The 25,506-nt window shown below is 39.4% G+C and overlaps 1 protein-coding gene across 1 annotated transcript in view; it reads right to left on the reverse strand.

Annotated features, from left to right (window-relative positions):
- Positions 1-532: 532 nt before the first annotated feature.
- Positions 533-25,506, reverse strand: part of LOC126183379 (mucin-17-like) — a 269,856-nt gene continuing 244,882 nt past the window's right edge. Inside the window, exons 5-6 of the mRNA XM_049925312.1 lie at positions 14,898-15,016; positions 533-11,039 (exon numbers count right to left, since the gene is read on the reverse strand). Of these exons, the coding sequence (XP_049781269.1) occupies positions 3,900-11,039; positions 14,898-15,016 (7,259 nt within the window). The 3' untranslated portion in view covers positions 533-3,899. The remainder of the gene's footprint in view (positions 11,040-14,897; positions 15,017-25,506) is intronic.

The raw sequence follows: 25,506 nt of genomic DNA on the forward strand, positions 1-25,506 counted from the left end.
TTATAACTAACTTCAACTTAACCATTTCCCTTTTTAAATTCTCTAATCTAACTACCCAGTTTAGGGACATAAAATCCATTCTTTGATCTATAGACCACGAGTTGACAACATTCTCCTGAATGGTTTCTGTCTAGAAGTCTGAGTGCGAATTGTTTACCAAAGAGGATGTCATCATCATTAAGCCATTTAGTAAAAGGCATCCCCTTGGGAAAAATAATGGCTTTAGTTTCCTCTTGTTTTCAACCATTTCTAGTGCTAATGTAGCAAGGCCACATTGGATAGTATTGTAAGGCCAGAACAGTCAATCACATAAACTGTTGGCCCTACAACTACTGAAAGGGTTGCTACCCCTTTTATGAACCACAGGGTGGCCTGACCTTTTTGCAGATACTTCTTCCCTGACACTGCACCTATGGTACAGCTATCTGTATTGTTGATTCATGGAAGCCACTTCACCTGGGCAAGGTCCATGGTTCATGTAACATGAAATGTGGATTCATATGTGTACACTATTTAATAAACATAAAAGACAAAGTAGTAAAATCACAATTTATTTTTCTTAGCTGAAAATATATTACAATTCTTTACACGTAAAAAGAAAATATTTCAGTCAATCCACAAAAATTACTTTGTTTAAGATGTATTACACATCCACTCTCATCATTTCAACATATAAAACAGATAAAATTCACAACATATATATCACTTAAGTACAAAGATCTTTTTACATCTTCAGCTAGTGATTTATAATGTTACAGTGATAGAATGAAATATAAAGAATTCAATTATCTATGGCTAACAAAATTTATTCACAGTTTCTTAAGATTTTTAATTATGATTTCATGACTGCAACATAAACTGTGCTGAGCTTACTGCAGAATTATGTGATTAACAAAAACAGTTTCCAAGCATATCTAATACAGTATTCAAGCAGCTATTTCCCTCTATCAATTTCAAGGAAGTGTTTCTTTTTCAACTATGGCTTACATTTCAGCTGTTGTTAACTACTGTATATAATTCTTTTTCTTGGAATAAGCACTGTATGTAGTAGAACACAACAAAATTTTCAAAAAAGTATTTCTAAAGTTCTATGTACTCACAAGTAAGTAAAATTTCTTACTTTTGTGTGAAATAAATAATATGACATAACTGTTCATTATAATGAATAAAGATAATGTCTTATAATCTGTTGATGATGAAAGTATAAGACCACTGAGCATGAAATACATTTTGCTCGCTTCTTAAAAGTCTCAGGCATATATGCACATATATTAAAGGAAGCAAACTGCCAGCCAGAAAATTAAACTTTGATCAAAAGGAAATAGGAAATTCAACGTAATTAAATATAAAGTAAAAATGATCTGAAAGAAACAAAATATGAATAAGCCTGTGGAAAGTAGAAACAGTGACTAAAATACTACCTTATAGGTTCCACTGTTTAGTTTATGCACAGCATGGAGAATAACTGTGAGGGTACATTCCTAAATTTTTATGCTGAATAAAAGGCAAAGCTTTTATCATTCCCATACAGACTGCTATGCTGATTACACTGAGAAAATTGCGTATGCTAAATACAATGAGTATGCTACACATGAAAAAACCTACAATATATATGTGGCTGAGGGGGAAACTGATGGCCAAAGGTACCAATGAGAAAAGTATGAATTCTTTGTTGTTGAAAGCTTCTAAAAGTGCAAACTATAACAGCAAAATAATGTGTGGTGTAACACAAACAGTTGTTTAAAAAGAAAGTGTGAACTCCTAAAATTCATGGCAACTTTCATCTAACATATTAAATATCCTAAACCTTATAATTAAATAAGTAGGTTCTGCTTATTACTGAGTATACAGAGATGTTTTAGGATACAATAGAAGAGGCATGCAAGGATTTTGCTAGTAACAGTGGAAGAAAATGTCTCCAGTAATATCTACTATTACATGACCAGGATTGACTGTAATAAAAGATTTTGAAAAAGTTAGTGAACTTATGTAAGTGAATTATTGTAAAATATTAAAGTTTTTGACTGGAAAAAAAGAATGTTCAAACAATAGTGAAAAATGTGTCAATATTTTTAGGATACCATTTTACTGTGACATTAGAGGGGTAAAGGGTGTGGTGTTGGTTGGGACAGGTAATGAGGGGAAAAGTCCATGAAGAGTTTACTGAGTAAACTTTTGATAAGATTTATACAAATAACTTGCTGTCTTTTCGGACCATTGGAACACTCCAATATAATTACTTTTTGTTGTAAAGTTGTTGCATAGAAATATTATTTTCATCTATGAAGACTAACTATTGGTACACTCCAAAACAATTAATTTTTGTTGTACAATTGTCCCAAACAAATATTATTTTTCATCTATGGAGGTACATGTACTAACATAAAGGATGCCCTTGCAGTTTATGTACTATTTGCAGCAACAACATTTAATTTAGAAAACACAGTTCTACTGTTAGTTTAATTAATTTTGTAGAAAAATGTAAAGCCTTAACTATACATTTAATGTAAATCTCCTATTCCTCAACCATTTCTGTTCTAAAATAAAAGAGGGAAGTAATGATTTATTTCTTTGCTAATCTGTTATCTCTTGAAGTTGTATGAGCAACAGCCTTTCTTAATTAATTCATGCTTTATGTACACAGCTGCAGTCAATGCTGTTGCCTGAGCTTATAATTAATAAATAGTTCTGGAATGTAAAAACTCTCATTTAAAATGCATTTGGGAGAAAAGACATTTATCAGCAATCTTGATGAATATTCTGTTGTGCAACACAACTTCGTAATCTTTGCATAGCAAAAATTAAAAACATTGTCAAAATCAGTGGCTACATAAACAGAGGAAAAAGTTTGAATTTTGAGAGAAGTAAAACAGTTATAGGAAGTAACTAGTTTCCTAAAATTCGTTAAGTTTTTCATATTTTATGAAAAACGATGAAATACACCATTGTGCAACATGACACTTTGGACAATTCTCTGTGGAGCAATATTTAATTTTACAGGCTGTAGATACTTTGCCCTAAATTTTCCACAGCTTGAACACCATGACAACCGAAAATTTCAATCATCCAAATAACCATATTTAACTATTTTCGTAATATAGCAGAATTCCTCATAGCTGCTTTCCAGCTCATATTGTGATATTGGCATACGGCATACCATTAATTGAATGAGATATAAAACACAGTTTGATAAGTTAGTACTTAAGTCAATTACATTGCTTTGTAAATACTGAAAAATAGAAGCACATTTCAACAAAAAACCACACTTTGTTCAATGTTTGGGAAATGCTTGCACCAATACATTGGCAAATTTGTTTTTGGCTTTGTGGCTGTCTGTGGTACTTAAACAAATTTACACGCATTTATAATAGCATAAAGACCAGAGTTTCATACAATAAAGGCATTTATTACATCACACACACAAAACATCATACTCTTACACTTATACGAATAAAGTTCCTTGTTCACTGGTATTCTTGCAAACAAGTATTCATATCATTGATGTTTCAGTGTTAGTCTAAGTATTAGACAACACTTGCTTGATTAAATGGGTTCCACTGTTCTTCATGAGCAGGTAAGCGGTATTACTTGAAGCACAATGTTTGTACATGCATGACTGCTCAAGACACTCAGCTGACTACAATTGAAAAACTATACAAGGATAAATATGAACAATGAACCTAATCAAAAACATAGAATCTTGGTTTGCTTGATACACGTCATTAGTTACACAAAATTGTGCCTCACTTATAATAATGTACAGTCATGATCAAAGAAACCACTATAAAATATTCACTGCATATCTTACTTCCACTTCAGTAAGCGTACAGCCATACTGTGTTTCAAAGACGAGGTCTGCACATTGGGACTGTTTACCACATTTAAAGTCTTATTTTACATTAGCCCCATTTTGCAGCCAGTGAGTAAAGGGACCGCAGTAATTCCACAACTCGTGTATCTGCCTCTGAACTGACATTTTCCTCTGGCTCACTCACTGCTGCAGACAGCTGAGAATGATCTACTACACCTGGCTTTGAAGTAGGAACTTCATCAAATGAAGTATGGTTCTTCGATGTGATCAAATCAAATACACTCATGGTTGGCATTGGAACTGACTTAAATCGTTGGTACTTTCTGTCTTTGCTATGGTATGTAGTGACAGGAGGTTCAGTAGTTGTAAGAGATTGGCTTACTTTGGCACTTCTAAAGTGCTTTCTTTCATTTGCCATGTTCTTTTGTGCAGTATACTCTGTAGATGTCTGCTGCATTTGCGGCTCCATATTTTCATCACATGGGAGATTGCTTTGGTTCTTGATGGAATGCTTCTTTACATGTGAAAAATCCATGGAACTCAAGCTCTTATTAACCACTACTACTACAAGTTCCCTCATGGAGGAATTAGATGCAGCTTCTTTCATCATCTCCATAAGTGCATGTCTACTTGTCTCATTAAGCTCCATGAATAACTTCCCAGCTTTAGCAACAGTTGCTGTATCTAATGAAAAGATTTCTTGCAAATGATTCAGTGTTTCTTTCTCTTCATGTGTCATACGTGTAATAGTTCTATTTTTTCTTGAAGCAATAGTTATAGGTGTACTGGTCAAGATGTCATTTTTGTCATTTAATTGTCCCATTAATGAGGAATCTTTATTAGTTTCTAATATGGTCACAGGTTGTGTGTCAGACATAAAATGATCTGTGTTATGTTCTATAGACAAGATTCCTGTAGTAACTTCAGAATCTGGAGTTAATTCAGTGGTCATTCCATCATGACCCAATGGACTAGATATCTCACCAGTATGATGAGAGAGCACATTTAATTGTTTACCTGTCCGTGATAGATGATTATTTATTGAATTCTGTTTCATGTGCAGCTGGTTAATGGGAGCAGGGGCTTCCAAAGTTGTGATGAGAGGCAGAGCTGCTGGATCCATAGTAACAGAGCTAGAGTCATCAAAATTTTTTTCTTGCAGAATGGGTTCTAGGTTCTGGGTATCTATGGCTGCACTAGATTTTGAATCTGTGCTTTCCCACTCTGATAGATCCCCAGGATTTGTTAATGGGCTTGGGTGTGTAGTAGATTTAATGTCAGTAATGACAGTGAAATAATTGGTGGATAAATTATCCTTCACCATCTTAAGTGTAGAGTCATGTGATTTATCTTGTGATGCAGAACTGACAGTTTCTCTATCTTTTGTTCTTGACTCAGAATTCAATTTTTGAACTTTTCTCTCTGTTGTTAAATATCCTGATTCACCAGGACTCATGTCTATTCTTGTTGAGGAACTCATACTGGATTGTGACAATGAAGCCCTGCCTTGCTCTAAAATGTCTCTCGTTTCATCAACTGTTGTAGCAAATGAAAATCCTCTGGAAGATATAGTAACTTTTGGACTCTTTGTAGTCATTTCTTTGTCTGATCTGGACTTCTGTGTTCTTTTAGTAATTGTTTCCAATTTCTGAGGAGCTGCTGAAGTAAAGGTGTTGACAGACATTCTGCTGGTTCCATCAATTTGAATGTTTCTTACTACACCTCCAATAAATGCAGGACTGGGCTTAGTCATGGGACTATGTGAAACAGGTTTTTGGTTGTTATCTGCTAAGGGCAATGTTTTCTCACTCTCCATTCTCTGCATGGTTGGTGAACTGTTTGTTCCCCTCAAATTCATTGCGTCCATCTGCTTAACTGTAGCATCATAGTCTTCCCATGACAGAGTTGCTGTTTTCTGTGATGGAGTATCTTGCTGAGTAACTTCTGTATCAGGGAGCTGTGGTAGTGAACTAAGTTCTTCTTTATTGTCAGATACCACATTAGGAGCTTTGGGTGATTCAGTGTGTGACAGTTTTCCCATACTTTCCCTTTCATGTGATGCAGTATGTGTAATATTCATTGCAGTCAGTTTAGTCATTGTGTTTTCATCTGTGAGTAATTCAGTCATTTCATTGGGTTTCAAAACTGATGAATCTGTATGTAATGGATAGCTATTTTTATCTTGATTCAAATCATGTAGTTCATCATTAGTTTGAGAACTATTATAATTTGTTTCCAATTCATTCTGTTTACCTGCTCTTGTCTTTTGGAAAGTAGATTGTTGTTTTAATGATGTACCAAAACCTGAAGTACCTGAAACAATAAGAGATTCTTCACCATTACCTTTGGTATTTTCCTGAGTATGTTTTGATTTTAATACATCACCATTGCCAAATTCATTCACATTATCAGACTCTGATATGCTCTTTTCTGCAAGTTTGTTGCTAAATTCAAATGGAAGTACTGAAACTGTGTTTCTGGCTTCAAGAGTTGATGGTGTTCCTGATGCATTCACATCAATAACTGTGGTTGAAAACCCACCACTTGCCTTGGGCAGAAGCTTGTTTTCCTCCTTAAGTCTCTCTACAGTGTTCCTTGTTGTAACTGCTAAGTTATTTACTTCTTCAGGAATCACACTATCTTGCAACGTGCTTAATTCGTCAAATGATGCTCTGGTTGTCAGCGTGAAAGCTCCTTCATTTTTAAGAGCCTCCAAATCCGTTGAAGTTGTAGGAAGAGCATCTTTGTTTTCATTATTTGTTAAAATGTATGTTACTTCTTTCCCACCAAGGCTGTAAGTTGGAGGTACTCTTGAAAGTGGTGGAATTTCTTCATTTATAATCAGATCATACACTAATTCATCGCTCGTATTAGGTTTTTGGAACTGAACGCTATTGTTTTGAAATCCCCCAAAGCGTGATTTGGTTTGATTTCTGGGTGCTCTGGCTGTAGGTGTATAGTTTGTGGGGCCATATGCAAGTCCTGTATATTTCTGGGACCCTGGAGGCAGAGTATAATCGTTCACAGTCTCACTGGTAGAAGTTTCTGTGACAAACAAGTTGTTTACTTCATACGCAATTGCATTGGTGCTGTCTACAACTGTGGCTTGTCGATCAACAAGTGGATCTCTGGTTGTGAGAAAATTATAATTAGTCTCCTCGTCATGTAGGCTTTCGTGCACTACTTCCGAAGAAACTGTAGTTGTCTGTCCTGTTTCGGAAGACGCAGACTCAGTGGCAGTATATTCACTTTTACTGGAGGCAGTTGCCGAGTTTGAGTCTTCACTACCTGTTACTCTCTGTTTTGACGTTGTTGCTGCATGAGCCAAGGAATCAAACAATGGTGCGACTGTGGAACTAAGCAGCCTTAATGTAGGCGCTTTGTTAACATCAGAAAAGTCAAGTACCTCATCATCATCTTTAGCGGCGGGTTTAAGTGAATCAATTAAAGAAATTATTGTAGTTTCGTACAATGGCGTTGTCATTTCAGCTTCGAAAGAGTTATTCGCCGGCTCTGTTGGGCGAGCCTGTGACAGAATTCTTCGAAAATCTGTTGGATCTTTGAGGTATGCTGTCAGAGCTCTGCTAAATATTTGAGCTAGTTCTCTCAAGCCACGTACATCCTCTTTGGCTAAACCATTGCCAGGCTCCAATGAAACACTTAAATTTTTGGCCAGTAAACTTTCTATTCCAGGTTGCGTCTCGTTCAAATAAAATGCTTTACCTTCACGAAAGTATTCTGTATAATTCACATTGTTGTTATTCCCATCATAGCCAAGCACTTCATCCATATCAGCCATTTTCCTCGTCAACGAGAATAAAGCAGAATAAGAGTCTCTTGTAAGTTGAGTTAGCAGGGGAGGGAGCTGTACTGGGATCTCCTTCGTAGAAGAGTTCACATTATTTACTGATTCGCTAACTAGATCATTCATCATTTTTGTGATCCTGTTTGAAACATCAGACTCCTCCATTTCTGTCTCGGGAAGTCCAAAGTAAACAGCCAATGAATTCAGGGTGTCTGGTCTGTTCGACGGAGGGATGTTTAAACGTGATTTGTTGAACCGACTTTCGACAGCCGTCCGTGACGTGACCAATTGCGACCCTCTCCTGTGAGATTTCCCTTCGGACCGGTCTTGCACTTTAGGTGGAAGCAGACTTTTAGATAACTGTTCTGAAGTCTGCGTGGTTTTAGATGTCACGGATTTTGTTGCAGCTGCAGACCTGAGCGGAATTGTCAGTGGTGTAGTCTTCTGCCTAAGCGACAAGACCCGCTGAATCACACTGGGGGTCGTCGTCGTAGTCGTAAGTCGTCGCCTGGGACCGTCGACAAATATAACGGATTTTCTACTGGAAACCAACCTGTTAGATCTGGGACTAGTGGAGGGTGCGCTGGTGGTTGAAACTGGATCTGCACTGCTGGATTTGCTGTGGTAAATTTTTCTTCTAAATGATGTAACACTTTCTGCGGCTGTGGAAGAGTTAGTTGATTTATCAGTAGTTTCCTGCGGTGCATCTTTTGCTGTTGAAGGATGCGAAATTTCTTTCACGTCCCTGCTCTCGTATCTGGATGTGGCGGCAGCGGAGGCTCCTAGCACTTCAGAATTTATCAGTGGTTCAACTGGAAGGACAGATTGCATAGCAGGTGGATTTGTAGCTGTCAGAAATGGTGTATCCGCTCTACTGGCATTCTCAGTAGCGGCATTTGTGTCGTAAGTGTCAGGAGGACGCAATGTGGGAGACTCGGTGGCATCTGCTTCGTATGGAGGCGTTACAGGAACATCGTATTTTGTTTCTCGGTTTTCTTCCGCTGTACTAACAGTAGCTCCCCGCACTAGTGTGAACAGCTCAGTCACTCTAGCATGAGAGGATTCTGACGAATCGAAAATTTCTTCTTTATTGCTGGGAGCAGTTGTTACATCATACTGCATGTCATATCTTTGAGGCCGATATTCGTTGCCTGTAACATCAGATAGAGGAAGTGGTGCTAATATTCCTCTCGAAACAGCCCTCTGAGCACCTGGTAAAGAAGTTGTTTTTGATTCTATGTCTTCGGCATCTGAAGATTTTCCATCCGAACTGTATGATTTTTCAGACGAAATGTAATCAGTCTCGAACGACTTGCTGCTCACAGGAGGCTCTTCTGCGTGACTTGAATCTAAAGTTTTAGCAACAGAAGATAATGTTCGCCTTTCGTTCCACAGTGAGGGTGATACTTCTTTGTCGAAGGAGGAGTCGGTTGTTAACTCTTTTTCATAGAAGAATTTTTTATTTTCAGTGATTGAAAGCGACAAATCTGAGCTGCTAGCTGTCATATGGCTAATTGTTTCTGTCCTGAAGGTTCTCTCAGTAGTCTGTTTAGGCTCAAATAATTCTGTTCCTACTGTCGTATGTTCAGAAGTACTGTAATCATCAAAGGCATACCTGCCAGTCGCTTGAGGGGCGGTTGGCCTATTAATTTCTCTGCCTGAACCTTCACTCAATGTAACGCCAGTTGGCTCAGTTCCCCCGTCATGTGGCAGACCAGAACAGTTGATTATCGTTGGAGCAGATTGGTCATTGTTTGAACTTACAAAAACTGCCGCTGTATGTCCTGTTTCACTTCTTTCTAGTAGTTTTTCATCGTCAAAGGATGCTTCCGTGGGTGTGGGAGTACTTACAGTACCTGGTTGCGGTGTTATATGAGTACTGTCAAAATCCGAGGCTTTGGTGCTCATAAATGCTAAATCCTCGTGGGTGAACCACAATTCTTTCGGTGGGTTAACATCGGTGATCGGAACGTCTGTTACTGGCTCAGTGACGTCTTCAGCGGCGACATTAATCTCTGCAGGCTTCGTAACACTCACTGTGCCGGAGACGAGCAAGTTAGTTTTTCGTGCAATTCCCGCCCTTCTGTTTATGGTCACATAATCTTCTTCAGCGATCTCAGTTCTCGGTGTGGTGTAGAAGTTCCTCCCGCCACGCTCGTCTTCAAGAGTAAATGGAGTACCGGTCGGCCGGTATATATCAGTTATAGGTAAGTCTTCCGGAGCCACAGTGGTGAACTGCCACGCAGCTGTACTGGGATTGGCGATCCGGACGACTATCGGTGTGACCGTTCGCTGGGTCGGAGACTGCGGTACGTTTCCAGGCTTCGAGTCGAATATTTTGCTCCTGTCGAGCTCCACATATTGTTTACTGGTGCCTAACTTGCTATTACGGACTGAGCTCTCTGTGACCGAGATCCCACCGCTTTCTGTGTGCCCATCTTCGAAGCTGCGCTGGCCCTGTCGCCTCGTAGGCGGGAGATCGACAGTGGTTGGAATAGTCTGAAATTCACCGTTGGACCATCGAACGCTTTGAAGCCTTCCACCCCTCCTTTCAGAAATCGACGGTTGCACTTTCCTCGAATAAGCGAAAGCATTCCGCTGCACACTGGTTGCTGTCGACGTCTGTAGACGCGGCCCTTCGCCTGTGCTGCTGCCTGGCTCATCCTTCACTCCAACGTTGGAAAGTACGTTGTTCCTCTGGATGACCTCGTACTGCCGAGAGCCATTGTTCCTTCTGCTGTTGACGAAGGAAGCGGTTTCTGCGGGCTGTTGTCTCTCCCTGTCACTAACTGAAGTCGTGTTAAGAGCGAAATTGTTGTAAGTATTCCTGCCCTCCCGCAGAGCGTTTGGTGGGGTGTACGTAGTTGAGCGATACGATTTCGATTGTTTCTCCACTTCTGTTTGCTTGGAGAACGAGTTCTGATCTCTTCGTCTTTGGTCGGCGTCACGAATTTCTGATACGATCGGCACAGGAGAGCTCGGTGCTATGTTCCCAGCGGACTCACTGCTTCCCCGTTGTTGTTGTTGTTGTTGTTGTTGTTGCCTGCGCTGAGTCTGCCCGTTCTGCCGTCGCTGTTCAGAATAATACAGTTGCTCGTTCTGCTGAGGGTTCTCGAAAGAGTCGCGTTGCCTCGGGCGAGTTGGCTGCCTCTGAGGAATGGCTGGCTGCGGTCGGGGTGCCTGCTGTGGCTGCAACCTGTCGTTGCGGCTTGCAGGCGCCGACTGCTCGCTGTACGAGGAGTCCGACTCGGCGTAGCGGCTGCGCTCGGCAGACGTCGTCTCGGCGCTGGACTCGTAGTGTTCCCGGGAGCTACCACAGTCCACTGTCCACCACCAGTCGCAGATGAGGTGCGATTGCCGGAAGATGGTCCCGTTCGGGCACAAGAACGAGATCTTGCGGCCGCCGTCGCATATGTGGAATACCTGCGGGCAGAGAAAGTCAAAGTCAATCGTATACATCTCTCTCCCTCACGTAATTTGTAGTGATTTGCATATTATGGGCATAAATGTTCACGGTGATCCATAATTCCTATTACACACTTCTAGTGGTTGTAGAAGGGACTTTTGAAGTGAGATTTGACACTGAGAAACCGACATTTTTTTTACAAGAAAACCAAATCGAATTACATTTTTAACTCCCGCGCTAATATTGATGTTTTTACGTAAATTTTCTGTAACGCTGGCTAAGCACATTTAGTGTATGCACAATACGATCACCTGACATCGCATGACACCTTTTTTATTTTCTTAAGCAGATGCTATCGATCATATAGTTCCTTGTATATAAAGCAAGAGTACTTTGAGGGCATTGACGAATTTTAGTTTCATTAAGAATTTCACTTGTTTAAATATCATACAGTGTATAAAGCAAGACGCTAGCTAGATTCAAGAAGAATCTCAATTTTAAGAATATTTTCAGTTCCGTTTCCGTATCATATAACGCGAAAAGCAACAAGTTTTCAAAATGGCTCTAAGCACTACGGGACTTAACATCTGAGGTCATCAGTCCCCTAGACTGAGAACTACTTAAAACTAACCTAAGGATATCACACACATCTATGTCCGAGGCAGGATGCGAACCTGCGACCGTAGCAGCAGCGCGGATCCGGACTGAAGCGTCTAGAACCGCTCGGTCACAACGGCCGGCGAAGTTTTCAAGACTCAAGAAGCGTTTTAGTGTGAAGATGATTTTTAATTTTTTAGGTTTTACTTAACATAAAAAGAAGGAATACTGCCAGTCAGGAGAATCATTTCAGTCCAACTGAACGCCATACCGAGAAGCTGAATATTGGGAGCGAAATGTGTGGCTATGAGGGGAGCAAAAAATAAATGAAAGATTGTATAAGTTTCAGATTACACACCCGAAAGTCTCAAGTTTAATCCTCGGTCGAACCCAGGATTTTTTCTGACATTTACCGCTAATTTTACATATGCGGTAACTTGAAAAACGTTAAGCTTAAACATGGTTCGGAGTCCACATTGAACTGAAGGGCCCCCAACAGCTGGCCGAGTAAAGGAGTTCAGAAGTCGAAAGAAAGCAAGTCGAGTCGCCGGCGACAAAATCATACCCAATAAAGCACTGCAGTCGTCGGATTGAGGACAACCTTACTTACCGTCTTTTATGGTTTGAACCGGTCAGAGATTCATAATTTTCTGGAACTCTGGAAAATATGCCATTAGACGTTTGTGAAGAAAATTTGCTCAAACAGAAAGGTGTGCCAGTGCTTTTTCCAAATCCTCGATGAAACATCTGGGGAAAGGTGGATGGACAGAGATATTCCGCTACCAGGGTCCTGACATTTTCCTCCTTCAGACTTTTCCTTATGGGGTGGCGTGGCTTGCTTACGAGACCCCTGTATAGTAGGTCAGGTTTCATGTGCGGCATGAATGATTTAGTGGAAATAGGTATTTTAGACTGTGCATACTGTATTTCTTGAACAAAAATTTTGACGGTCACCATACACTGAGGTGACAAAAATCATGGGATAGCCATATGCACATATACAGAGAGCGGTAGTATAACGTACACAAGATAGAACAGGGCAATGGATTGGCGGAGCTGTCATTTCTGCTCAGGAGATTCACGTGAGAATGTTTCCGACGTGATTATGACCGCACGACGGGAATGGTTCAAATGGCTCTGAGCACTATGGGACTCAACTGCTGAGGTCATTAGTCCCCTAGAACTTAGAACTAGTTAAAACTAACTAACCTAAGGACATCACAAACATCCATGCCCGAGGCAGGATTCGAACCTGCGACCGTAGCGGTCTTGCGGTTCCAGACTGCAGCGCCTTTAACCGCACGGCCACTTTGGCCGGCTACGACGGGAATTAACAGACTCTAAACGCGGAATGGTAGTTGGAGCATGGGACAGTCCATTTCGGAAATCGTTGGGGAATTCAATGTCCCGAGATCCATAGTCTGAAGTGTGTGCCGAGAGTACAAAAGTTCAGGCATTACTTGTCACCACGGACAACGCAGCGGACGACGGCCTTCACTTAACTATCGAGACGAGCAGCGATTGCGTAGAGTTGTCAGTGTTAACAGACAAACAACATTGTGCGAAACAACCGCAGAAATCAGTGTGGGACGTGCGACGAACGCATACGTCAGGACAGAGCGGCGAAATCTGGCGTTAATGAGCTATGGCAGTAGACGACCTATGCGAGTGCCTTTGCTAACAACACTACGTCACCTGCAGCAATTCTTCTGGGCTTGTGTCCATATCGTTTGGACCCTATTCGACTGGGAAACCGTGGCGTGGTCAGATGAGTCCAGATTTCAACTTGTAAGAGCTGATGACAGGGTTCTAGGGAGGCGCAGACACCACAAGTTGTCAACAAACCGGTGGTTGCTCCTTAATGGCATGAACTGGGTCCTCTAGTCCATTTGAATCGATCATTGACTGGAAATCGTTATGTTCGGCAACCTGGATACCATTTGCAGCCATTCATTGACTTCATGTTTCCAAACAACTATGGAATTTTTATGGATGACACCGGGGCACAATTGTTCGCGATTGGTTTGAAGAACAGTCTGGACAACTCGAGCGCATAATTTGGCCATCCATTGATCATTTATGGGACATTTCGAGAGATCAGTTCGTGCACAGAATCCTGCACCAGAAACACTTTCGCAATTATGAACGCCTATAGAGGCAGCATGGTTCAGTATTTCTGCTGGAGACTTCCAAAGGCCGGCCACTGCGAAATGTTAACAGTCCTGCGAAATAAGAAACATGTTTCCTTCGTCACATGGAAACTGATATGTTCTGGGCGTGTATTTCTGCGTAGAACTTCCTTTATTAAATCCCAGTTGTAATATGAATTTGGGATAGTCCGTAGCTCTAGGTTTGTCAATAGGAGTTGGGGACAAAGTGGGACTGCAGTATTACTTTCCTGCTGGCAACATTATAGAGCAAGTGATTTGTCATTGCCTTCCTCTGATCTGTGAAGAAGTGTCAGGTGTTCATCGGTGAATGAATGTGACAGGCGATTGTGAACATAGTGTTGTACTTGTGTTTTTATATATCAATATGGGATACATGGAAGAGAGACAATGAAACTAAACAGGAGTACGTAGTGCAGCCCTCTCGAAGTACGCCGAGATAGCGTTGACCTATACGCCTTTGTCACATCCTCTCATTCCATGAGTCACTGCGGGGAGTATTCAGACTTACGTAGGATATTGTTGCACAGCTTTTTATCCTGAAATTGTACACCTTCACCTTTGTTCCAGTTGTCAACTTAAATCCGGCAATGCAAATTCCTCCAGTCGGATACATCTAGGTCGCACGTCACTGCATTTACCGTTATTAGTGTCAGGTGAGTTCTGCTCGTTTCTAAATCAGAAAATTTTTCCGTACGTAATGTGTTAGTATGTGTATTTCGTTTCTTCTGCACAGTTATTTTATTTATTAATTATTTACTTAAGACGAGTCTCATTGCGGCTATTATGCCATTTCCAAGTATCGTTTTAGGTGTTGCAATATAGCGTCTTGGAGTGATTTGCTGAGATTATTTCTCAGTTTTTGTGCTGTTGGAGTTCGTCCGAAATTTACGTATGGTGCTAAGTTTTTATTTGCACCAACGTTCGTTTGACAGGAAACCTTACTCCAGTGACGCATATTGTAAACACATTTCCCGATTAAAATTTGCGGGCAAGAGGCAGAAAAAAACTGGAAAAACTGAGATCTTTTTCAGCCATTTAAATAAAATACGAGAGTACGAAACACAGGAAGTTTAGCTAAAGAGATAGTATAGTGAAGTTGACGTTCACCTGGCAGTCGGTGTCCATATCGGCGTAGTATCCGGGGCCTGGGACGCTGCGGCAGTTGAACGTTGTCCTAGGTATTCGAGGCAATATTGGGAAGTCCACACCTGGCCGACCCATAACGCCTGCAAATTAGAATTACCATCAGAGAACTGCTATTTCTATATTTCGCATTCAATGCAGTAAGAAATTAGAGCCACACGCATATACAAAGAGTCATAATTCTACATTTACGTCTAGACCTGTGTCTGCACTCCGCAAGACACCGTACGGCGCATGGGAGGGAAAAGAACTGTACCAACAACCTTTATCCAAGCCCTGCTCCTTCAGCGTAGGACAGTAGAGAGGGGTTTAGTGCCCTTTTGTATAAGCATATATTGCTTTAACTTTACCCTCCTGGTAGCATTAGAATGCTGTCTCCCAAAATTTTGAGAGTAATTCCGCAAACGTAATTGGTTGTGTGGCCAAGGATCCACCGTTGCGAAAATACAGCAGTAGGGCATTAAAATGCAGTTTTGTGAGAAATAATATGTAACTTTGATCCAGTATATCTGCAGTTATACCCTCAAAAGCTATTCTTTAGAGAGTGATAAAGAGTGCGTCCAAACCTGAGAAGTAGGAGGGTGAACTGAAAGTTATTAAAATGTTTATAAGTTAGTTGGGAACTTTGTTGAGAGCTACGGCCTTTGGTATGCGTAATTGTTGCAACGAGTATGTTCAAACCGTCGAATAAATGCAGCTATAGTTGTTTGTTAGCAGCCGTTTAAGGTGATCAGCGTCACAAGAGTCACAGAAATGGTTTAAATCGAATATTATATAATTACTATGATAGCTACGAAACCATTAAGTGCAGAATTATAGCCAATTGTAAATTAAATGTTAGATGAATATAAAAATACTAATAATGACAAATAAAAATAATGTGATAACTACGACAGACGTCTCTAAACAAAAGTCACCTTCATCTCTATTTTTTGCTAATGCTATTGCAATCCTCCAAAATAATAGCCAACAAGCAATATAATCTGTAGAGAAACTACACGAAATAGCGGCAAACTCGACTCAAAATTTTACGCTACAAGATCCAATATATTACAGAAATAATCAACCTGTAATCATCAGAATCCAGTAAATCTCTCAAATGGCCAAATTAATAAGTCTCAGTGAGATTTCAACAGGGCTCCACCACGAAGCTAACAAAGAAAGAATTACAGAACTGCAAAGGCCATAGGAATGAAACAGATTCAAAAAAATCTCTGTCACAAAAGGTAGAACAGCGTCATTATTATACACTTTTAAAACAGAGCTACTTTACGCACGTGGAAATCCTGTCGTTTGTGGCAAATCGCAAACTAAGAACATCAAAAAACAAGAAACAAAACTTCCGAGGATAATTCTGGGACAAAATGGAATAGCATAAAGTTGAAAACCAAGAAAATCGGTCAAGTTTGCGAGATAACAACAAATGTGTTATCTCGGAGGACAAGTACAGGGCTTACTAGACACATCCGGGATGGACTATATTGAAGCGTTATCCTCTCTGTCGATGCCGGGCGCTGATGACTGCGCAGTTGAGCGCCCCACAAACCAAACATCATCATTATCTTTGTCGATGTACGTTAGCAACAAACTGTGCCAGTGTTCCGTCATCCACTGCAAAGCAAAACCATGGGCCATTAGTGACATTTGAGACTTATTAGGCGGAGCCTTAATCGAAAACTTAAGGTTTTAGATATGTTGTTACTAGCTACGACAGTGCTTGGTACTGAATCAGTGACGAATCACAACACCACATTCTTAGTTGTTTCGCAAACGACTAGTTTGCGGACATATGCTTACTGGGTCGTTTTTGCTTCTATTATCGTATACTTTCATCCGTGGCAGTGCATTTTCTCAGTGATCCTCTGCAATTTAACACAGATATTAATACGTTACACAGATGTAGCAACTTTCACACAAAATACAGTTGCAACACAGGAAACATTCGCTTGTGTTATTATGAAAAATCATACATCATTGCGAATCTCTACACTGTAGAATCGCACGATTATGACCAATTCGACTAAAAACCCTTAGTTCATTTCACCTGTACGGGACGTGCACCGAAGGCGTATATGTAAATAAGACTGATAGATTAATAGTCTGTGAAATCTATAATTTAGAAGAGAATTATTGACAGAATTTAATCTTTGGGACAGGGTGATGAATCATATCTCATAGCTCAGTCGTTAAAAGCATTGCTGCGAGAAACAAGGTTCTGAGTTCCAGTCGCGGTTCGACACTGCATAGTCAAATATTCATTTGGGGATACCTAAATTTTTGTCTGTATGAATTTCGCTCCGTGATATTACAAATTAGGAAGCTGTTTAAGTTGTAATAAGTGATGATCATCAGCTTTTGGCACAAGGAGTCAGCATTTCAAAACCTATTTATGGACTTTTTGCGTACTTCTGTGGTGAAAGGTATCGTGAATTGATTAAACGCAGTGTTGTAAATAACTGATGTGAAAATTTCGAAGCTCTGTTTGCAGTTGATGTACAAGGTGACGACTGAATACGAGAGTGTCTAACAGTCAGACTACATGCTACCGTGGAATCTCTATGCATCAGAAAGCAACAAAAATAGGCTGCCACAACAGAGCAACAGGCTCTAGCTACTTTGTACAGTGGTTAGCACTGTACTCGCATTTGCGGGGACTATTATTAAAATCCCTGTCTGTACATCCCTATTTAAGTTATTCACGATTTCCCTAAATTACTTAAGATAAATGTAGAGATACTTCCTTTGAAAAGAACATATCGATTTCCCTCCCCACCCTTCTCTAGTCTAAGCTTGTGCTCCGCTCCAATGCTGTCATTGTTGATGGGACGTTAAACCCTAATCTACCTACCTACAAGTTCTTGCTGTGTGTAAAGAAGCATATGGGAGGTGTCTGCGTTCACTCCACGTGTCTGCTGGTAGGTAAGACCTGAACTTGCTCCTCAGTGCCACAACTGGAGGGGTACTGATTTTCGACTAGCAGCCTTCGTTGGCAAAATAAATAAGTAACATACTGACAGACGTGAAACATTAATTTTAGCTCAGCATAAATACACTTCAAAGTAAGTAAGTACCTAATTGCAGATGTGGAACTAAGACAACAGCAGAGGACCAATAAGTGGATTTTGTAGTCAACTAAACGTAGTGTGTTTTGAATACTCAGAACTGTACTATTACCAAAAGTTACTCACATGTACAAAGAAGCTGAGAAAACAACCACTAATCATACTCATACTATCTCTAAGAATAAGGTAATCTAAGATGAGTCAGTTAAGTGCTTAATATGCAGATTTGTCAGGAATGTACCGAGCATTGGTTCAGTGTTCCGGCCCAGAAATAATAAATTGATGTTAAATAGGATTCATGATTGTATGCCTTGAGCATAGATTTTCTCTAGTACGTGACTAACGGCGTTTTGAGCCATTTGTTTACCGATTTTATGACAATTAAGTAACCACGAGAGTAAAACTGAAAAAGTTCTGTTAACTTTGTTCCAGTAATATATTGAAGGATAAAATGTATATATCCCCATTTCATTGTGACCCACCCATAGATATTAAGTGAACAGAGTCTGAGGCACTCTTTTTGTTTGTTCTACAGGACAAACCAGATAATGGCAGCCTGGTAGCTGCGTGAAAGTGTGGAGTGACTTGGACACAACTCACAGTGACCCCTCCCCTTTCCCCCACGTAATTTAGAGAGAACGTGAAGGACGCACACCATAGCAACTTCCCCTCCTCTACCCTTGTGAATGGAAGTGTAGGACGCCAGCCAAAGCGGCTACAACCACGTGTGTAAAAATTATTTGTGAACTTTTCTTTCAGGTTTAGAAAAGACTGCTAAGAGATAATCATCTGTTTATGTATCATGTTATTTTCTTTGAATCTGTGTATGTAAAAATGTATTTAATGTATTTAATTGATCTAAGATTTTCATAAATTTTCAATTTGTATGTGTTTGTTTGTCTAAGGCAATATGTATGCCAAAATATTTCATTGACTTTGCTTAAAATTTTGAGTAATGACATTGTTTAAAAGGTGGTGAACATGCCCAGAATTTAAATAATTAATGTAGGTAATCAGTTTTCTTTAATGTTTCTACATGTTTATATTTCAATTTTGATTTTTTTTATAGGGAGTTAAACTGTACTCTTGCTTCCCTTTTTGTAATTAAATTTTTTTTCATTCATTAACATTCATAAACAAAAAAAATTTAAGTAGAGGGTGATGTAGGGAAGCAGCCTACTCACGCTGTAGTAAATTCACATCAGTTTCCATTGTGTGCCAGCCAGTCTGCTGTAACTAGCTCTGACGTCATAAATGTTGCGCAATACCTTAAAAATCAAGCAAATGACTTAAAACTTTTCTAGCATGTGAGGAATAATACTAAATTAATGTGTGTTAAATATCAGTTCGATAACTTCAGCCATTTTTTAAATTTGGACGTTTTTCTGAAAAAATCATTGGCGCAACAGAAAAGAGCTAGAGACTTCAAAATTTATATTTAGATTCATCTTTCATAATGATTTAATAAAAACAGTACTTTGGATTTCACAGATTAAGACTTTAGTGGAAATTCATGATTTTCTGGTTTTCGTCTCAAAACTGAAGGAAGCATGATAGATTAAGTAGGCTAATAAATAAGGCTAGGATGTTTAGATTTAAATAGGTTGGAGGTCCGCTATGACTATGAAGATGTGAAAAGTTTCTTTTGAATACCTATAAAATTATAGCGATAGCGGATCTCAAAAGGGCCAGTTCAGAGCTCATCTGCTGCGTGCAGTGTAACTTAATTAATTCTCTCGCCCAAATTATTTAACTTAGCCACGTCAAAATTTTATTATCAATACTTACCTGCGTGCTAAATGCACGTTTAAATTAAGAGCTTCATCGGCCATCAGCAAAAGAAGCTATAAATTATTATGTAACTTGAAGTGGTGCGTTACTAGCCCAGCGGCTAGTCGGGAGAGCCGATTTGAACAGGCGTTCTCTTAGCCGTCCGCACCGCGGCTATATATATATAAGAGCGCTGCGCGAGGAAGGCAAGGCCCCGGTTCTCTCCAGACGCTGAATAGCACGTCAGCTGTGTCGGGAGCCGCTTCACTCGGAAGCACTGCTACAAACAGCCTCGGGTGCCGTATTAAGTTACTAGAGATACGCGGAACCGTGAAAGCATTTCAAGTGAAGGATTAATTCTGAGATGATTTGCATTATCTAGCTTCAGTTTGCGTATAGTCGTATTTTCACGTGCCGTCGCGGGACAGACATTCTACCAATTATTATAGCGTGGCGTTTGATGAAATATTCTCATCAAATTTTGGCGAGCATTCTTTTAACATTTAATTCGGACATTTATAGTTGCATTAGCGCATTAGACTCTGAACTGCTCTGTTAGTTAGGTTGTAGGGATACTTGTGTTTGTTATCAGTGAATTTCAGAATATACTAAACTATTTTGGAAAATCGTTTTGATTAGAAATCCCGAACAATCTCCTAATTCCTCAGAGCTATAAGCTGCAGCTATAATGGTATTCTCAGATGAAGTGGGCACTAGGAACTCTCTTTACAGGCTCCACGTTTTATTAAATCACTTTCTGGGTGCTAAAAGGTAAATAGAGAGCCAGTGTTGAGAACGGCGAAAGACAGCATTAACAACATTTTAAAAGCCTGAAACTGATTCAAACATTTTGAATTGCAAGCATTTATACAGCAAATTAAATATTACCGATGTGTAAAACCTCGCTGCCCCACAACCTGATACACTAATTGCACTTCAAGAGTTAATTTCTTCAACAGGGAATAGTTTACGTTTGTTCAGCACGTTGGTTCTGTTTCTTAAGAACTTTGGAATAACGCTATTTTTGTGAATCGGTCTTAATTTGGCATTATCTATATTTGACGGTATTGTCGAGAAAAATGTCCCAGATTGAATGAAATATATTTCTCTAGCTTTCATATAACACTTCTGCATAATACTTATGTTGTCTTTGTTAGAGTCTGTTAACAATTTACATATATTTGACAGGTAAATAGTTAAAACTATAAGCAAACAGAATGTAGTTTATAATATTTTCTTGGCCATGATTGTCTGGGATGCTTACTCCCACGCCAGCCAACTTTTTTGAACTCTTGTTGCCCCAGTACTCAAATTGTATAACACAGTTAAATAAAACACAGCAACTGTTCTGTAAGCTGTTTGGTAGTTTGCACCACACAAAAGCGATTGACACAGAGTACAGTGGAACACATTATAAATACCGTTGTTGGCATTTAATACACTTGGACAGTCTTCCACAGGATCGAACACACCATCTATTCTGTAATTATAAATCGTATTTTGTAGTCTGGTAATTCGATGTTCTTCAGCCGAGGAAGACGTAAGCATTTCTCATAGACCCGTATCAGGACACTTTACAAAATTGGTAAAATGGTTACCATTTGCTTTGTTCACGTCTAGTCTTGTGCTTTGACATACAAACTTGTTATTTATCATTATTCTTCAGTTTTCTGTCATTTTGAGGAAATATAAAAATCCTGTGGCTATACCACAAACATGTTTGTACTAATGGAAAAACTCCTTGGGATATTGCAGGAACTCCTTGTAGACAATTATTACCTTCTGGAGCTGGATGTAACACAATATTTAGCGGGGACTTCGATCAGAACGGAGATGTATAGCTACTACGTAACATCAACGCACTACAGCGGGCGCAGAGGGTGCCAAGGAAGCAGCAATGTGATTTTGATCAATGATGACACAGTTGGAATAGACCGTTTAACGTGTATAAGTTCAAATTGTGGAATAAATATATATAACACATTTGTATGTCAGATCCACAGGTCTTAACAAAGTTGTCGGTAGCCATCTAATCGATTTTATAAAATGTCCAGACATGTGTCCATGAAAAACTTTCATGTCTTCCTCAGCTAAAGTACATGGTATTATAGACTAAAAACTGCGGTTTATAACTACAAAATGGATAGTCTCTTCGACCCTGTGGAAGAATGTCTAAGTGTGTTAAATGCCAAGAAACAGTTTTTATAATGTGTCCCATTGTGCTCTGTGCCAATCGCTTCTGTGTTGGGTAAATTATCAGATAGCTTACAGAACAGTGTCTGCATTGTTTTTAGCAGTAGTCTGCCATTTTTGTACTGGGGCAATAAGAATACACAGAAGTTGAGTGGTGTAAAAATAAGCCTCCCAAACAATCAAGACCGAAAAAAGATTACAAACTATGTTCTGTATGCCTATAGTTTTAATTATTTATCTGTAAACTATATGTAAATTGTTGACACAGAATCCAACAGTGACGACATGTGTATTGTACAGAAGTGTTATGTTAAAGCTGGAAAAATATGTTTTTCTCAATCCAGGACATTGTTTTCTAGAATACCGTCAAATATAGATATTGCCAATTTAGGATTCATCCTCACAAATAATGTTATTCCAGAGATCTTAAGGAAAAAACAAACAAATGTACTGAACACACTTAAACCATTCCCTATTAAAGAAATTACTCATTTAAGTGCAAGTAATCTATTATGCAATGAAACTGTAGTATATGACGAAAACAAGTGGTATAAGAGAAGAATATAAACTACTATGGGAAAAACAGGAAGTCATTGCAAATGTACGAGCAAGGCTTATATATTGCTTTAAACACAGTGCATGTGAACATCTGGATACGAATGTGGAATACAAGATAGCATTTACTGTAAATAGCGCTGGGAGGTAGTCAGATATTGGAGGATTTGCAGAAGCCAAAGGATCCGTTGAAGTTCGCTATATTAAATGATACACAAAAAAATCTGTTTACAAACATCCATTCCCATTTGGATCTGCTTAAAAGGATGGCTACATTGTATCTAAATGTGGTGGACTGGACATTGTGCAACTAGCGACAGAAAAACCATTTGCAGAGTTTAAAACTGATTGTACAACAACATTTATCAAACATTCATCGGTTAAAATTGTAAATTTAAAATGATATGTGGAAATTCCGCAAGACTGTGGAGAAGAAGTGTTGGTAGCGTAAACCCAGAAGATGTGGAATGCTTTAGCAGTAGTGTAACACAGAAAATAAACAGCAAAATTAAAATCCCTGAATGGTCTCGGTTAGAAGAATTGTGAGAAGGAACGGAGCTAATTGTTAAAGCCATAAAAGAGATAGTTCATGGGAAAACAATCAGAATGATATTAGAATTAGAGAAGATATCTAATCTGTATTTGTCACTTAACTGGCTGGAAAATGAATTAGATGATTTGGACGTAGATTTAAATTTTAAATAAGAAATTAAGATGGATCTTGTTGTATTCACAACAAACACAAATATAGGAAGAGTTGTTTTCTGTGTGTAAATGTATATGCAAAACTTATTAAAGATCTCGTATAAGAATATTTGTTTGCTTGATTGCTATTGTGTAAAAATCCTAAAAAAAAAGTCTCTTGTTTATGCTAATCTTCATGTGCCTTTGGATGGTGATATTGCAAAGTAGTTGAAAGTGGATAAATGGTTGGCCTTGGAAAGTAGTTGAAACTGGGTAGTTGAAAGAATAGCAACCCTCTTTTCTTACCGCCATAAAATAAATCATACATCGATTCTGCAGGAACAGGGTGTGGGAGGATCAGATTCTGGGTGGACGTTCTGCAGACGCTTGGGGTATAAGCGGTCATGGACGGTGGGCGTCTGGGGGAGATAGTGGTAGCAGACCTTCTTTTCGCGACGGATGGAAGAGGCATGTACTACGCCTGCAGGCTATCTGGACAGCGCTTTCGCTCTCTCATGGCCGCTGTGGTCGCGTCAAGTATCTCTAGGCAGCAGACAAAAAATTGTTGCGCTACTACACGAGTGCATAAAATCGCTGCAATAATGAATATTTCTACATTCTTCAATGGATGGACCTTACTACTTGCAGTGCGTATATAATGTCCCAATAATTAAATATACTACTACATACATGTTGTTAAAAGATGAGGCTGTTAAACTGCACCAAAACATACCTAAATGTTTAAATAAATGGACCATACAATATAAAACCAATAAATAAGCTATCTAACTTGGATTTCTTTTTAATTTCCAGCCGTTCTTACATAGGACTATGTCCACTGTGGCATCATAGTAATAGCCATTTTGGTGAACATATAGGACAATCCTCAAAGGTAGTCATCTTGGGCAGCCATCTTTGTGAACCTTTGACCTTGTGCTATCTTGGGGAAATGTGGCAATCATGCAGGCTGTCCCATTATCATCAACTAATAGGATAACTGCCCTTGAATAGGCTTAGTGGCCTAGTGGAGTGTGGGTGGGGAAATCGAGGGAGAAGGGTGGAGTGCGGGTGGGGAAATCGAGGGAGAAAGTTGTTGGCAGAGGGGAGATCTGGCAACAATGCAGACTGTCCCAGAATCGGCAAAACTACCATGCAGCATTCTCTAGAATCATTAATTCGTATGGAAAACTGTCTTGACTAACTTGGTTATGAATTCATCCTCATAGATCACATTCACTCATCCACAACACATTCTCTCTGAAGAACAGGATCTCTCTCCATGCTAATAGGCCTTGGATGAAAAATGGCTGGAAGTGCTCGTTTCTCGGTTCCTAACACAAGTGAGTATCTATGTGAACCCTCCAAAAAATCATGTGCTACATATACTTCATCAACTGTGGGAAACGCAGCAGGCGATGTGTCTAGCTGTCCTTGGGGACTGCTCACCATCTACTAGCTGTGGTGCAAACGACAATTAATACGGATGCTAACCGGTTAGATGACGTGAGTATAGTTAAGACTGTGTTTTCTTATTATTTCGTTGTAAATAAGAGCCTTACATACGGTTGATGTCTTGGGCCAACATTATTCAAAATATATATTATTGAAAGAATGGTTTAGAAAATGTAGTGAAATGGATGCCAACTTGGAGGAAGACATACTCTTTATTTATTGTCTGCACACGACGATGTGTCCTAATTGAAGATTAAGAAGGTAATAAATATTTGGTGAGGAAACAGTTTAAGTGTAGAGCACTGCCATTTACGGATCAGAAGTATGGGTTCCTGATAAAAAATTTAAAATCGAGAATAAGCCGCATAGAAATTTTTTGAAACAATTCTGCTAAGTGATTTTACAAGATAAGAATAGGATGACGGAAGTAAAGAGAAATCTGAAAAATCCTTTGCTATGCTGTAGAGAAGAAGGAGTTATCATGGAATGGCCTCATGAGATGATTACCAGGGGAGAGACTGCTACATATAACTTGGAAATAGATCCCTGCGAAAAGGAAGAAACGAGGCAGACCCAGAAAAAGATGGCTGGAGAAAACAAAAGGTGCTATGGCAAGAAGAAGCTTCCACATCACATGACGAGTGGCAAGATAAGAAGTTGTGGCTCTTCGGGTGCAGCAAATGGTTCTTGACGCTGTAAATAAATAATTCGCCTATTAAAATCGATGAAAAGTATCTGCATTTCTTGCAGCATTAAACGTGATAAAAGCTTGAAGATAGACATCTGGCCATAGCGTGTCGTAAGTTCAGAGGAAGCACCACAATGGAGTAATATTCCTTTATTCAAGAAGATTAATC

The sequence above is a fragment of the Schistocerca cancellata genome, chromosome 4 (assembly GCF_023864275.1).
Source record: "Schistocerca cancellata isolate TAMUIC-IGC-003103 chromosome 4, iqSchCanc2.1, whole genome shotgun sequence".
Lineage (NCBI taxonomy): Eukaryota > Metazoa > Arthropoda > Insecta > Orthoptera > Acrididae > Schistocerca > Schistocerca cancellata.